The sequence below is a fragment of the Centropristis striata genome, chromosome 7 (genome assembly GCF_030273125.1).
Source record: "Centropristis striata isolate RG_2023a ecotype Rhode Island chromosome 7, C.striata_1.0, whole genome shotgun sequence".
Taxonomy (NCBI): Eukaryota; Metazoa; Chordata; class Actinopteri; order Perciformes; family Serranidae; genus Centropristis; species Centropristis striata.
Window position 1 is genome coordinate 13,858,493 of NC_081523.1, and position 15,888 is coordinate 13,874,380.

The window sequence follows — 15,888 nt, forward strand, 5'->3', positions numbered from 1 at the left end:
ATAGCACACAGCCCCAGTGCTGTGGGAGACCGCAGGCATAACAGCAGTCACATAAAGGCAAGGCCTGCTGGCTGGGATTAGAGAAGGGCGACGTGACAAAAGGATGGCACATCACATCGGCTGCCTCTAACGCATAGCATCATCACTTCAAGCAGCTCGTCCGCCGATCAATGGCACCATTGAACTTACGGCAGACAGAGAAAAAACATGTAAACAGATTTGACTTTTCCCCCACCTCTGCTGCTGTGTGTATGTGTGTCTGTGTGTGTGTGTGTGTTTGGATTTGTGCTGGATATGCATGTATCCATGCAAACACACTACAAGATGCATTATTTCAGAGTGAATATAGTTTCACTTAAATCTCATCATCAATGTTATCCAGAAACAAAGTTCTAAAAGATCCTTTAAAGTTGTGTTAGAAGCTAAAGCTAAGCGCTAACATTTACTGTTAAGATTATATAAATATGCTCTTAGGGTGTAAATGACAAGCAGGTGTCAGCCCGATCACTCTACCTATGAGAGATGTTATTGAGCCATCTTTGTTATGTGTATATGTATGTGTGTGTGCGCGCGCGCGTGCTCCACCACCTGCTGCCTTTGTGCAAGTCAGAGTGGAAGCCAGCCTGCTTCTTTCACATAACCACACATGCACGCACACACTCACAGAGTAATGGTCACAAAACACTACACTCAGCTGATGGCAGGGTGATCTAATGGAGTCTTCACAAGGACCAAATAGGTCTCTCATAGGTGTCCATATCCACTGCACAGTAAGTGTCACAGGAATACACACATGGTGCCTTAAAAAAGAGATGTGTGCTCTCTAACATCCAAAACCTGCATTGGATTAATAGAATATGCTTTAAACTCAGGTTTAGGCCAGAATTCATAAATTCAGCTTCTTAAAAGAGGGTTATTCAATAATAAAATATGTTGTTTTTTTATTATATAAATTTGAATGCAAATATTAAACAATATATGTGTAAAATGTATATCTGCAATTGTATACTATTGGTTTCATTCAATGGTAAAACAGTATCTCCACCTCTTCTTTCTGAAAGCGCACAGGACTGAGTCCCATGATAGAAACTCTGTGCTAAGAGTACAAAAGTCCCCTAAACCATAACACACATGACAGCCTGCAACCTAACTTCTCAGAAAGTAGTCCTGAGTATCAATTCTTGCTCACTCTTTCTGTGTCTGTCTCTCTCCCACCTCCTCCAGTTGCTGTATAATCTCTATGGATTAGGATGGTTTATTCATGACCATAGTGTACTCTGTATGTGTGTGTGTGTGTGTGTGTGTGTGTGTGTGTGTGTGTGTGTGTGTGTGTGTGTGTGTGTGCGTGCTCTGGGCAGGCCACTAGAGTGTGACAGCAGGCCAGCACAGTGACAGGAGACACCTTGGAGACTGTGACAGGCTGCCAGCTGTACACCATCATTCGCATTTCTCTCTCTCACTCACTTCTCCTCACTATGCTACTCATCTATCTCCACATACATCTCTTCATCTCCTCTCCTCCATCTGTATTCACTCCATTCATATCCTACCTGTCTTTTTGTTTTTCTTTTCCACAGCTATAACCTGTGCTTTCTCGGCGGCAGTGAACGGGATCTAAATAATTGAACGTTTTTCATACTTTATTTCTCTTTCTGTCTCAGTCAATGGATGAGTCTTTCTACCTCTGCTTATTCCCGGCCTTTTTTCTTCTTCTTTTCTCTCACCTTCACTCTGTATTTTGTCTTTTGGCAGTGACGTCAGTTGCCCCTCTTCTGACCCATTTGGTCTATATAACCCAGCCCAGCAGGCGCTGATCTCTAAATCCCATCTCCTCTCTTTTACTCTCCTCTTCTCATCACTCCATCCCACCATCCAGTGACCTCCTGAACCCCCAGAGGGAGGGAATTATCTCTGTCCGAGGAGAACAGAGAAGTTCACTGCTGGGGTGCCCCGACCTCACATACACCAACTCGTATGGGCACCCACATTTATACACCACGAGGGCATTATGCAGGTTCACTGCTAGCTCCTCTCTGAGATGTGCAACACCTTCTGGGCTGCCCTTACTGTGTGTTGTGTATGCCTGGACCAAAGAGTGCAATGTGGCGCAGTGTTGTTTATGTTCAACATCCAGATGTGGATGGGTCATTGATATAAATTTATTTTTGAAAAGGAGCATTATATTCATCTAATGTTGGGTTTGTGTGTCTATGTTTCTGAATTGCACCAACAACTACATCCTCTTGTAGACTGTGTGATCATCCAAAGCCAAACATCAGAAAACTGAGCCAGTAATAGAAAGCCCTAGATCATTAGCATATTGGGTAGAACACAAAGAGACTCTGACCTTTTGGTGGGACCACTGCACATACACAGCATTGGTTTCTAATGTAAATTACCAGGGACAGATTAGATTTTGGATTCACTTCAATCCTCATGCTGACCCAGGGCTTGGTTAGTAGCACTGCCATCCATGCCCAGAGGCCAGGGATGTAATGAAATACTAAATTTGAGTAACACCATCAAGGTTATGAGTTTTGAAAATATAAAACACTATTTTTGCTCTTTATCTGACACAAAATTATCAGAGACAAAACAAGTCATACTGTAAGTAGCCATTTAAAATCAGGAACACTGTTTGCTTTCCTTATAATTCAGTCGAAGGCAATTTGGGATACAGAATTTAAAACACATTTATTGTAGTAAAAAAATGATAATAATAAGAGTAATGATTTCCATAATGCTTTTAATAATCCCTGAGATAAATATAAGCAGTGCTTTGGAATAAGCAACAAGTAATGAGTAACTCTTTTAGAATAGTAAGGCCAAACTGGGATTGTGAGGCAAAAAAAATAACAATTTAGGGAAAAGAGGAAGAGAAAAACACAAGGCTGAAAATATGTAAAACCCATTAGCTTTCTTGTTGTATTTTTGGGAAGGGCATATTATAGCAAAGGTGTGTTCCTGTTTCCCTCTAGAAAAAAATCATCTTTAATTAGGCGGGCGCCGCTCGTAATTCTGCCAAAAAAGGATCGTGGGTTAATGAGTATGACAGAGAGTGAATCCTTGTCTGTCCCCTTACTCCGACTGGACAAAGAAGGTTATTTCAGATTTATTGTTCTGGGTAATCATCACAAATAGAAAATCACTTAATATTCCAATTATGCTGTGTCCTGAACATCCCTTAGATGAATCAAAAATAGGAAATGCCAGACAAGGAGAAGGGGGCCAGTGCAACCTTGAATCCCCACCACTCAAACTAACATACATACCCATTCACTGACAAACACACTTGAGCACACAAACCAAACACACACGCAAAATGAGAGATGACAGAAATAGCAAAAACAAAAGGCAAGGGATATAAAAGAGGATGTAATACAAATAAAGGTAAGGTGTGTGTGTGTGTGTGTGTGTGTGTGTGTGTGTGTGTGTGTGTGTGTGCGTTTGTGTGGACATGACATTTGCATCTCTGGCTCTCAAGCAGCTCTGGTCTTGGATGGTCCTCATCTGTATGTGCATACTGAGTGAGCCCAGGTGCTGCGTATGGCGCAGAGGTCACACCAGAAAGGGCAAGTGCTAAAATGAAGCTAACACAAATGCACATGTGCACGTGCATTCTATCTCACACGCTTACCCACAAGCACATATAAACACATGCATGCATGCACATGTGCATGCCCTGCCGCATACACACGCACCAGTGAGGGTTGACTGTCTTAGTTATTCATTGACATGCACCCAGGAAGAAGATGTGGGGGCGGGTTTAAAAAAAAAATAATACGGCAAGGGAAAACATGCAAACAATGGTTCTCTATGGCTTCTAAAGCTAGCTGTTGGTCAGGGGTACCTGTGAAGGTCAACAGGGTTGTGCAGGGAGAAATCAGAGAGGAGTAACATCTAAGACACCTCAGCTCACTGCTGGGTGAATTTACATGATGAGATGGGAGCTCAGAAACAGACCCCTGCACAGTTTGCAGCCTCTTTGTTTGCCTTTAGTTTGTGTTTGTGTGTTTGTGCATGTGTGGTTATTTCACCTGCTGCATCCAGTCCTGTGTGCCTTTACTGGTCTCCTGTAGCCAGATGTTGTGAGCTGAGTCAGTCAGAGCCACGGCACACACCCTGTTCTTCACTTGCATTTCCCTCTGATTCATCTGCCAAAAAACAAAACCACTGTCATTAGTCACCCTTTCTGCATTTAGATCACACAGTTTGTTTCAGACATTTAAACAGCAAAAAGACCTTGTGCTTTTAGACATATGATAGCCTCTTTAAAATAAAAAAAAATAAAATGACGTACCAATACCCCATTGTGTCGAATAAAAATTTCATTCTCTGTCCAGCATACACTGTCAGCCTACTCCCTGGGCCATGATAGCAATGGCCCAGTGGACAGCGAATACAGATTCACCCTGGTGTATAGCATAATGTTATAAAGTGAAATATGAAAGAGCTGCTCCGCCATAGCGTGTCCTTGTCACGTTCTGTGCAAATGTCCTTTCCTGTGCACGTTCAAATACCTCTGTCCCCATTCTTAATACCCTTTCCCTTCACATGTCAAAGAGAATGTGGCTTCTGCAGGCCCGTCTTCCTATTCCCCTCTGAATGTCAACGCCAAGGAAAATGTCACGCAAAGGACTTGTTACCGCACTACAATAGACTTCCCACACCGCTGGTCGCACCCCGAGGAGTACTGCAGCCAGGCCCTGGGAACGAGCCATTTCACTCAGCTTTGCTTTAAGATAAAACGGGATGAAAAGAGAACAGGACCTGCAACAATAGGTTAACAATCACTTACTGTATACGTTTAGTGAAGCTGGTGGACTGAGGGTGGACATAGAGCTGCAGAATAGGACTAAGTTTGGTGATTCTTCAATAGTCTACATGTAGTGCTCAGGCCATATGGACCAAATCCTAACTTTTTTAAAGCTTCATCATAACTGTCATCTAAAGAATAGAAAAACTTGGCAGTGTCCTGGACTATCTGACTTTTTCTGGGCTTGAAATTATGATGGTGTTTATGACTTGGTGCTTGAAAAAAAGACAAGCACTTCAGTGGGGGATCGAGGTAATGTTAAAGCTGAAGTAGGGATTGGAATATCAGGGCTTAGTTGGTGATGCATGAAAGAATAGGATAAATATTGGCCTATAAAAGACCAAGTGTAATAAAACAAAATATGGCTGAGGGTTGAGTACAAAGCTATAGTTTGAGAGGGCATAGAGCATCTAAGCTGCTGCTAATATGAATCCAAGTCTGACACTCAGACTGGGGCTAAGGCTGGAGACATTACCCGTTTTATACACATACACAGACAAGTAATACCGGCCATCTACAGCCAGCTATATTGGCTGCACGTTGGCTGTACATCAAAATGACGGTGGGCATTTGAATACATCCTCCCTTGGCCAGCCAAATTAAAGTGGGAGTGTATAGAGATAAATGGAATCTATTAAGGCACTAAGGACTCATACATCATACAGCTGATAAGGCTTCCACTGGAGCGTCTTCACCGGGCTGGAGGATAGAGCAGACTGAGAGAGGAGGTACAACCACAAGCATTAAAAAAGTGCACAACTGTAGAGATAGACAACAAAAGAAGACAGAGGCTGCACATGTATGCACACATTCCCCTACTCTCTCTCAAAAAATCATACAATCTCACACACACACACACACACACACACACACACACACACACACACACACACACACACACACACTACTCTCTGTACTCCCTCCTCATCCACGCTTGGTTGAAAAGCTTTCCTCTGGCAGAACTGGGCCCGTGGGAGTAGCAAAGTCAACCTTTTAAAACTGGAGGTGTCAGTCAAGGTCCTGTTTTCTGGCGCTAGCCAAACGGGCCAGTCCCTGAGTATAGGGGCTGCTAGCAGAGGCCAGGAAACAGGAGACAGTGGACTGACTGCCCATGGAAAACGCTAAGCACATGACTTCAAACCAGTCAAAAACATTGCCCGTCTGGGCAGAAAACTGAATATTTTTTCCACTTTCCAAACGGATAAATAGGTCTCTACTTTCTCTTATAATATGTCCCTTAAAACATCAGAGTCCAATATTTTTTTTATTTTTGATGGAAAAACGACTTTACATGAGTAAGGTTCACTGGATATCACTGGTATATTAAAAGTGTGACTGAGCTATAATAAAATTGGTAATTGTTGCCAAAGTCAACTGTATTTGTGTGTGTGTGCATATACCCAGGTGTATGTGGGTACACATGTGGATGTATGCATATGTGCGTTGGAATGAATGTGAGCAGATACGAGAGCACTGCTCAACAGAGGGGCAGTTTGGTGGAGAAGCAGGCGAATGACAGACAGCGGTTAGACAAACATAAAGGTATGTACAAAGAAAAAGGCACAGCTGGTAAGGTGGGAGTGAAGCTGTGTTGTAGATGGAGCTGAATGGATATGTCTGGAACATAAATACTGGACTTAAGTATTTAGACAGTGCATGGTTAATCTTGCGTAGACAGACTTTCTCATCAAGCAGACAAGTGACTGGAGAAAATGCTTTTTTTAAAAATGGGATAATGAGACCTTTGGAAATCCTATAGCACTCATTCAAATTGATTTTATTCAGCCCCTCTGTATGCTTTTTCTGTGGGTAAAAACAAGTTCTCCTTCGCGTAATTTTATTGGTTTGAACTACAAACAACTAAAAAAAGTTGAGTGTGCCCTTCTTTAACCAACTTTTGCGCTCAAGTTTCTCTGTCATTTGATATTCAGACACACTCACACAGTATTGCAAGTTTTTGCTGAAATGAGGAGGGGAAAATAAATCAGCAACTTTCACCAAACAAAGTCTGTTTTCCTGATGATGCCTCAACCGAAGATTAAAGACCAAAGAACTCCATCTCCCCGCACTGGCTATATCAATCACTCGTTCTGGCAGCTCACATTGCCGCAATGCTCACACACATATGGTTGGCTGTGGTAACAGTTGGGGTAATAGGTTGACAAATAATGACTTCAGGAGAGAATGCAGTGTGGCCTTGAACCACAATGATTTTGACACCACTGGGTCCCATGTTTTACAAGCCACAATGACAACTGTGGTTAGCTGCATGTTGAAAGCAAAATCTAAGCATGTCTGTGTCTTCTGCTAGGTGGGTGATACTCATGGTTAACTTACAAACCAGATACCAAAAAGCCACAAGCTCCCAAGTGGGTAGAGATGTAAAGCTGTCTCATCACATGACTCATCATGTTATAATTTTTACACCATGTTAGCCTGTGAGTTAGTGTTAGCCATCTTTATCCAGAATGTTAAATGTGCTAATCCACTATGTAACCGCAGACTGCAGCTTTAACAAGGAAGCAGGCCAGCTGTTGTGATCAGTCTAGTATCGGACAGGGAAAAAGGAAGAGAAACATGTGGAAATACTTGTTGAGCTAAAACCAGCACACAGATGTTGAGACATTTGCCGCCTCTCTGCTGGCCTTTCCTCTAACACTGAAGCAGCTGGATATGCAGAGTAAAATTCAAGTGGGGGTTGGACATGGGAGGCTTGTGTGTTAAAAAAAATTGAGAGAAGGGGAGAAGAAAGGTAGAAGGTTAAAAGAGGGAGGTGAATTGATATCAGAAGTTGTATAGTAGGAGAAAAAAGGAGGGACTGAAAAGAAAAAGGACGACAGACAGGCAGATGTGCACAACAAAGAATATTTCCGAATACTTTTTTGATCCCCATGAAGAAATTAATTTTTTTCCTCCTCACGAAGAGATGAGACCACAGGGTCAGTTTCAGAACAGCATCCCTGAAGCAGGTGGGCTTTCACCGTCTTTAAAACATAGGCAGAAGCTTTAGTGGAAACGATGCTTCCCATCACAGCGGTTTGAACCTGAGTCCTGAGCTTGAAGGGCATCCTCCTTACTCACCAGAGCACCTTGATGAAATGTTTATCACCAGTCTGATATACTCCATCTATCTTCTGCACCATCACAGGCATATAAGTCAGATTCTGTTAAATTATCAAGGCTATTTTAAGTCCCCGATTTAGAGTGCTACAAAAAAAAAGGTGTAAAGGAAATTTCTTAACCCATTTGTGTCAAGCTGTTTTGAAACACACTTCCTTACTGTGATTCGGATTTAATTTGACCGCAAATACACATCGAATTCACATTCCTCTGAACCGTGATAACAAAGCTGAGTCACAACAGATGACGCAGAATTGAGTTCACCCCTACCCAACATACATGCAAACTCTGGATGAACTATGAAACCCCCCCCATTTCTTCCGCATAAACCATTTCTTTTCTGACTTCTCTGCAGAGGGCCTAGTTGCTATAGAGACCCGCAAACATCACAAATTTCTGACCCCCCGGTTGGCACAATTCTACTAAATCCAGCTTTTCACAAGCTCTATGAAATAGCCATCCCCCACACATTTGGAGCCACTCAAACACAAGCACACGCAGAGACTTTTCTCTAACCCCTGTATCTTGTACCTGACCTCTCACATGGCCCTCAGCAAAGTACAGTGTTTAGCGCTTTAAGCTACTTCCTGCTACAAAGCCAGCTAATTGCTAGACTTTTTGTTGTGTATAATCTTATTTTCACCACTGACTAAGAACGTGATATGCGATGGGTGTGTGTATGTAAGTGTGGGGTGTGCATATGAAGGAGGGAAGCGGGGCATATTAATCATGTTTATTTATCTGGACGAGGAGTTGAAATAAGCGACGAGACATCATTTAACAGCATGCTAAGCTAATCTCTGGTCGAGATAAATACTTCATTTCTCTCCTCTCCCCGTGACGCTCCCTTGCTCGCAACTGCTCCGCTGACGCTACATCTAAACACCGGCAATAATAAAGACAATTATTTAGGCCTTTGATAATTATGTGTCAAAGGCAGCGAAAGCCACTAGATAATTGGGAGAAAACTGAATGGTAATCCACAATGGAGATCCCCGTGGGGAGACAGGCAGACTTATCCCTAGAAAGAATGCAGAGCGAGAAAAAAGAGAGAAACAGCCAAAGACATAAAGATGAGAGCTCTTTAAGGGGCCTTGCTCACTGTCAGATAGTCAATGTGAAAAGCCACAATTATACATAGAGAGAGAGTGCGAATAGAGAGCAGCAAACAAGAGAAAGGAAAACAAGGGATAGAGAGAGAATGACAGAAAATGAGTGAGAATGAAAAAGAGGACAAAATGTTGAGCGTTAGTGGGAGTGAGCAAAGACTGAGCAGAGGCCAAGGGGAAGGAGGAGGAGAGAGAGAGGGAGAGAGAGCGAGAGAGAGAGCGAGAAGCGCCCCGTGATGATGCCAGTCAGAGACGAGGCTTATAATGTGGCTGCGCCATGCACTGCCAACAGCCACAGATAATCTAGGACTACCCACTGAGCACTGAAGCACTGCTTAAATATTTGATTGATTAACTGTCCTGTTGTTGCCAGAGAGTAAGAGGAGAGCATCAGAGAAGCCAGGGCGAACACAGGAAAAACAAACAAACATGTATGCGGGTGCACACCGGAAGGTTGGAAAACACATGGCGCAGACACACTAACACATACACCCCCATAAATCCCTACACGCCAACATTGGAACAGGAGCACAAACACAAACACACACAGACATGTACACATTGCGAGCATGTGTAGAGTCGGCAAAGACAGTGGCAAGAGCTTGAAAAAACAAACATAAAGGCTGACTGATGCTCTGGCAGTGATTTCATTCTATCATAAATCAATGAGGACAATAGACTGATAGATAAACAATGGTTAAGTTGATGATGCTCATCTGGATTTGGCTTTTAATGACCGCGGGATTCACCACAGGGATGATGTTAGTGTGCTATCTCTTATTCCTGCAGTGTCTGTGTATGTTGCAACTCAGGTCATAGCGGGTGGATAGAAGTGAGAGTGCAACATGTTCTGCTGCTCTACCTGCAACGCCTGTGACACACACACAAAACACACACAAAGCACACATCCCTGTTCGTCCCTGGCTGTGAAAACACAGGCAACTGGCCCCCCACGCTCCGACACCCTCCACAGGAAGAGACAACACCAGCGCTTCCTGTGGCTTTGAAGCAGCGGTCCCAGGTCCCCTGTCGGTCCCCAGCTTCCTTTGTCTTAACCGCAGGAAGGAAGCCCTCTCTAGCACGAGGCCACAGGGCCCTAGGGAGCGAGAGGGAGTGTGTTTGTGTGTGTGCATCTTTCAGTGGTGTGGGAGTGTGCAGAAGTTTTGCTCACTGAGGTCACATGCATCTACTTGCAGGGTTTTTTCCCCCTCTGACTCTCCAGCGCATGAACTCTGGTCACGGTGAGGGTGTAGAGAGGGAGGGAGTGAGCAGGAGAAAACTGCAATAACTTCCTCCTCTCTTTCCTTTTTCCTGTCACGGCTGTTCGCCACATGCATGATGGAGGGAAGATGAGGGAGAGAGAAAGGAGAGGATGGTGGGCGGAGAGACAGGGTGAGATTTGAAAGGGTGAGGAGGGGGGCACTGCTGAATTGTGTGAGTGACAGCACCGGACGCAGGGTAGTGGGAGGTGGTGTATGTCTGTGTACGTGTTGGGGAGGATTCTATGTGTGTAGAACGATGCAAAGCGCACACACACGTATATATACAGCGGACAGACACACACCATCATAAGTGGAGGCGGTGAGGAAAAGGAAGGCCAATAAATATTTACTGACACAGCAGAAGTGGAGAATGGTTGTCCACTGGTGGAAACAAAAGGCAGAGGATGAGGAGCGGCGTGCCAGGAAACCTGCCGGCTGCGGGCGCTGCGCCCCGCTTGTGCCCACATGGAAAACAAGAGGAAGACGGGAAGGGAGGATGGAGGGAGGGAATAGGGGAGGGACAAATGGGTTTGTGGGTAAGGGATCGCTAATAAACAATAGCAGCCTGGTGCAAAGCAACTGTTGTTCCCTTTAAAAAAAAAAGGATTTAGTTGGACTTGTAAGTGAAGGCACGCGAGTGTGTTCAATCAAACCTTCATTAAAAGAACGTTTTTTTCTCACAATATTTTAGATTAATGTTTGTAGCTTAGTGAATCTCTCTTCACATAATCAGAAGTGATTTTCCACATATATATTTTTCTTCCTTCTAGTGATACATAATTCCATTAAATAATAATGAGTCCCTGAAACACTTGAATTCCTATTGGTTCTCATTGACGGCCAACTCTTTAATTGTAATGACATTGGACTCAAATCATTCAGACCCAATACGCCAAGCAGATGCTCAAATGTATAGCAGCATTTTATATTTTAGAGTCACCACAACAGAATTCAATTAATTTCTAATTAACATCTGCGCAGTGGTAAGTGTTAATGATATTAACTCCCTACAGTTTGATCAATTTACATTTCTGTCACAATGAAAAGACTGGTAGTCATTGCTCAAGTTGCTTGAGATATATCAACAATACCCATATAATGTTCACATTGAAATGATATTGACACAATTAAGAAAGTGAACAGTGCAAGTTTTGAAACATTAGTAGTTGGAATTGTTCATATTGTTTAGCGAGAGCAATTACAGAAATTCTCCAAATGTTAATTTCTAATTAGGCAGCATTCCTTAACGAAGTGAAATTACGGCATGGCGACTAATTAAAGTCTTGTGTTAATTAGAATACATCTTAGTTAAGAAAACCAGCACAAGGTACGGTGGGCAATGTCTTCATCATTCCCAAATCAACTGGCCATATTAACAGCTTTGGTCTACAGAGTGAAATGAGAAAGTAACTTTTGCGCATTGGATACAGGCGAGGCCTCATCATCTCCACTCGCCTTTTCTCTTCCTCTCTCTCACTCTGAAAGTGCTTCTTTCTTGTCTTTCTCCCTGTCTCCCAACCCTCCGGCAATGCTGTAAAATAGAAACCTAACCTCAATATTTTTCCTCACGGTGCTGGGACTTGCTGGCCCATTAAATTCCCCTTCCCATGTGTCAGCTTGCACATTTCCACCATGAAATTTTCGTATAATTAAACTTTCTTAATGATTTATAAGCTATAATAATAGCCGTAAGTATTTCAGAGCAGGTTAAAGGGACAGCCTTTAAGTGCACGCCGGGGGATGACCCTGTTTTAACATAGTTTCGGATGGGTGACTCTCGGCTGGAGACGAGGATGGATAGGGGCGAGGGAGAATGGGATTGACGGAGGGAGGGAGCGAGAGGGCCTAACAAGGGTGGGTGGAGGAGGAGGCTGAGACCTTTGTGTCGTAACTCAGGGTGATACTGACATCGAGGAGAACCGAGGGCTCCCTGAACCCTGGCAGGGAGGAGACAGCTTACCACTGACAGACAGAGAGAGACACACGCATGCAGAGCAGGCAAATGCAGCAAAGAGGCTGAGAAACTCAGAGGAAAAGGCTGGAGACAGGTAGAAAGTGTAGTTAAAGATTAAAGTGCAGTTGGAGGAAATAAATCATGAAGAAATGCAGACAGCAGGAGGACATAAGACAAAGAAAACAGATTATATTAAATAAAAGTAAAATAAATATTATGAGGCATGATGTAAAAATGAAAAAAAAAAAAAAGCTCAATTCATCCATCGACTCAAACACACTAATAAACAGACAAAGTTTACTGTAAAGCATTCTGGAGTCAATGTCTAAATGATGTGCACGCATGTTCTGGACACACACACACACACACACACACACACACACACAGACACACACACACACACACACACACAGATGTTTGCTCTCTGCTGCCTCTCTGACGGCGAGGCTGATATGATTGCCACTTAGGAAATCAGTGTGTTTTCACACCACTCTCAGCTCTGCCAAAGCTAATGTGTTAAATATCCATCGGGTACTGCTGTCCATTTCTGAGACACACACACACACACAGACACACACAGCCTTAGGGGCTGATAAACACTGATTCCTTGTACTAACTGAGCCCACAGTTGGAATCCAAGCCAAAATTTCTAAATTGGGGTGCAGTGAGAAAATTTCAACAAGCTATGATGTGGAATTTTCACTCAGTTCTTCTAAATTTGTTGTGAGGAGGTTTAAGTAGAGCTAAATTTTCACTAATGTGTGACTTTTTCCACTTTTCTTGTTGCTATCAAGAAAAGCCCGCTTTGTTTTTTTTGTCTTCTAATACATCCCTGTGGTAGGTAAATTCACTCTCGTGCTGCCCAAATCTACACATGAAATCCAGCTACTGTAAGTGTTTGAAAAAGGTGGAGCCAGCTAGTGGCAAAATCTACTAAATATCTCAGTGGACTGTTTTTCACCTTAGCTGTGAATGGGGGAGGAGGAAGAGAAGGAAAATGAAACAAAAACAACAAATCTGGAGGCGCCTGCTGCTCTGCACATTACTGGCAAATCAGGTGTGTGCGAGTGTGTGTGTATGTGTTTTTGGTGTGTGTGTGTGTCCCTTCAGGGCTGCAGGAGTTGGATTCTCAGGGGAGGTTTTTTGTTTAAACTTTCAGGGCCACTCGACCCGTTCCTGAGTGAGAAACCGCTCATGGGCAAACGGGAAAAAAAAGTTTGAGGGGGAAAAGGAAAGGGGATGAGAGGTAAAAGAGACAGTGCTAATGAAAGTGACAAAGAGAGTATCCCTCCTTTCAGTTATCATCCTCTGCTTCTTCATATTTGCTTGTCTCCTGTGCTGTGGGGCAAGGGGGAAAGAGAGAACCCCAGAAAAAGAAAAAACAGGCTCTGTGATGCCCCTGTACTCAAAGAAAGGGGAGGGCGAAGGAGGGGAAACTACAGAAGGCCAGCTGAAATTAATGGAAATATATAACAATCTGAAATTAACTTCTCATTGCCACTAGCCATGATTTAAAACAGCATTTTAACGAGAGGAAAGATGAGTCAGAAAAGAAAGAGAGGGAGAAGGGGTTGAGGCCATATTACAAATTGGACAGACTGGAGGAAGCTACAAGTTAATTTGCCCCATCATGTAAAAACTTTGCGGTTCTTAAGGCACACTCACTTAAATTATTATTTTTATGTCCAAATTAATCAAGACATAAGACTTAAAGATAAAAAAAAATAATACTAATGTAAGGTATAAGAAAATACAAAGCAATTCAATTAGCCATTTAAACAGGCAGGGTGAGGAAAAAAAACCAAACCCATTTCAAGTACCTGAATTGTATCACGATGTTCCGATGGAGCAGAATTAATTGCAAAAAAACGTTTTTCCTTCTAGCTTTAAATACAAAATCCATAGATAGTATTAGGTTAAAAACAACAATCATAAGCCTCAACTTTTGGGCTCTATTCCAGCAATAATAATAATAATAATAATAATATTTTAAACAGTAAATTAAATCTTAATTAATGTGATACTGCATGCTGATATTAAAATAGATAAAATAACATAACTAATTAATTCTTAGAATTATCATTATTATTATTATTATTATTATTATTATTATGCTGTTGTTTAAAGCAGGCACTATATTTTGAATAAAACATAAGAACACTTTCATATAGTACTAATTTACTTTGGTTATTCTTCTGTTATTCTTTGCAATGTTTTATACTCTAGTTTATTAAAATAATGCGCCCAACAACCACAGCAATATACTTTTAAGTACATAATGAAATCACCACAGCGAATCCCTTAATGAATTAAATTTAAAATCTACAAAAAGTAGCACACCAGTTGAAGTGCTTTTCAAGTGATATTATTGATTAAAAACAAAGCCTGAGAGAAGGGTGAGGAACACATACACACACACAAACACACAAGCACATACGGGGCATACACACACACACACACATACACAATTCAGTATAAAGTATATTATTAATCTAGTAAAAAAAGCAATTAAATCAAAGTGGTATAGAGCCTGAAGCTATGAGGACTGTCAATTCTGCTGGAAATGCCACAGAAGATTACAGTTGGGTTTGTGGATTCCATGAACCCTTTTTTGATTAGGGAGTCAATTATTTCTCATTACTGAAGATGCTATTTCGGAAAAAGACCTTGTCAGTCAATCATGCAAAAAGTCCTCGAAAAGCGTGAATAAACCATTAAAGAGAGAGGCGGATGGGGGGGTGGGGGGAAAGCACACTGACCCTTTTCCCCACCCAAACTCCTACTTGTAGTCAAATTACCTTTTTAACTATTACACCTCTGTCAGGTCTTTGTCAGCGTATGGTAATTAGGGCCTTCAGTGGAGAACATTTGAAAAGAAAACAGTATATTTATTAGTTTATCTCAGAGAAAGGCATTTACCCAGAGCTGAAGGTAAGTTTGAATGTGGTGATTATCTTGTCATTTTCAGGCTGTTTGTCTAAGAGTGTGCATGTGTGCGCTCGTGGGTGTTTGTGTGTGTGTATGAGTGTGTGCATGTCAGTTTGAGTGAGCACTGGTGTGTGTGACTCCAGGTAATGTGCTGTTGTGCATGTGTATGTGTGTGAATGGACGTACACATGTGCATTCATACATATATATAATATATATTCATGTGTGTGTGTGTGTGTGTGTGTGTGTGTGTGTGTGTGTGTGTGTGTATGTATGTGTGTACTTTAGCTGCTTTCAGCACACTGATAGGCGAGCACAGCACATTTCTCCCGTCCTCTTTGTTCTGTGTTGGGTTTGACACCTCTAAACAATAGCAGCGCTTCACTTCGCCCAGCCCCAACCCACCACCAACCACACACTGCATGGACGGGAGCTGCCAATTAGCACTATCAAACACCCCTCATCAGCTGTCTGCTTACCACAAAAAGAAAAAAAAATCCCAAAACAAATCAATAATTCAGAGTTTCCTTCAAAAACAATCACATTCATCAGTGGACTTAAGGCTACATGAGAGAAGTGAGCTTGATCGCTAATTGTATAGTATGGATTGTGCGTATAGAAAAGATGCACAGAAAACAGAGTAATGATGATGTGACCACGTGAAGTGGAACATTGCAACAAGCTTGCGACCAGCAGAGT

The 15,888-nt window shown here is 42.4% G+C and overlaps 1 protein-coding gene across 1 annotated transcript in view; it reads right to left on the reverse strand.

Annotated features, from left to right (window-relative positions):
• fam172a (family with sequence similarity 172 member A) overlaps positions 1-15,888 on the reverse strand; it is a 154,027-nt gene that overhangs the window by 48,545 nt on the left and 89,594 nt on the right. Inside the window, exon 9 of the mRNA XM_059336582.1 lies at positions 4,038-4,154. Coding sequence (XP_059192565.1) covers positions 4,038-4,154 — 117 coding nt within the window. The remainder of the gene's footprint in view (positions 1-4,037; positions 4,155-15,888) is intronic.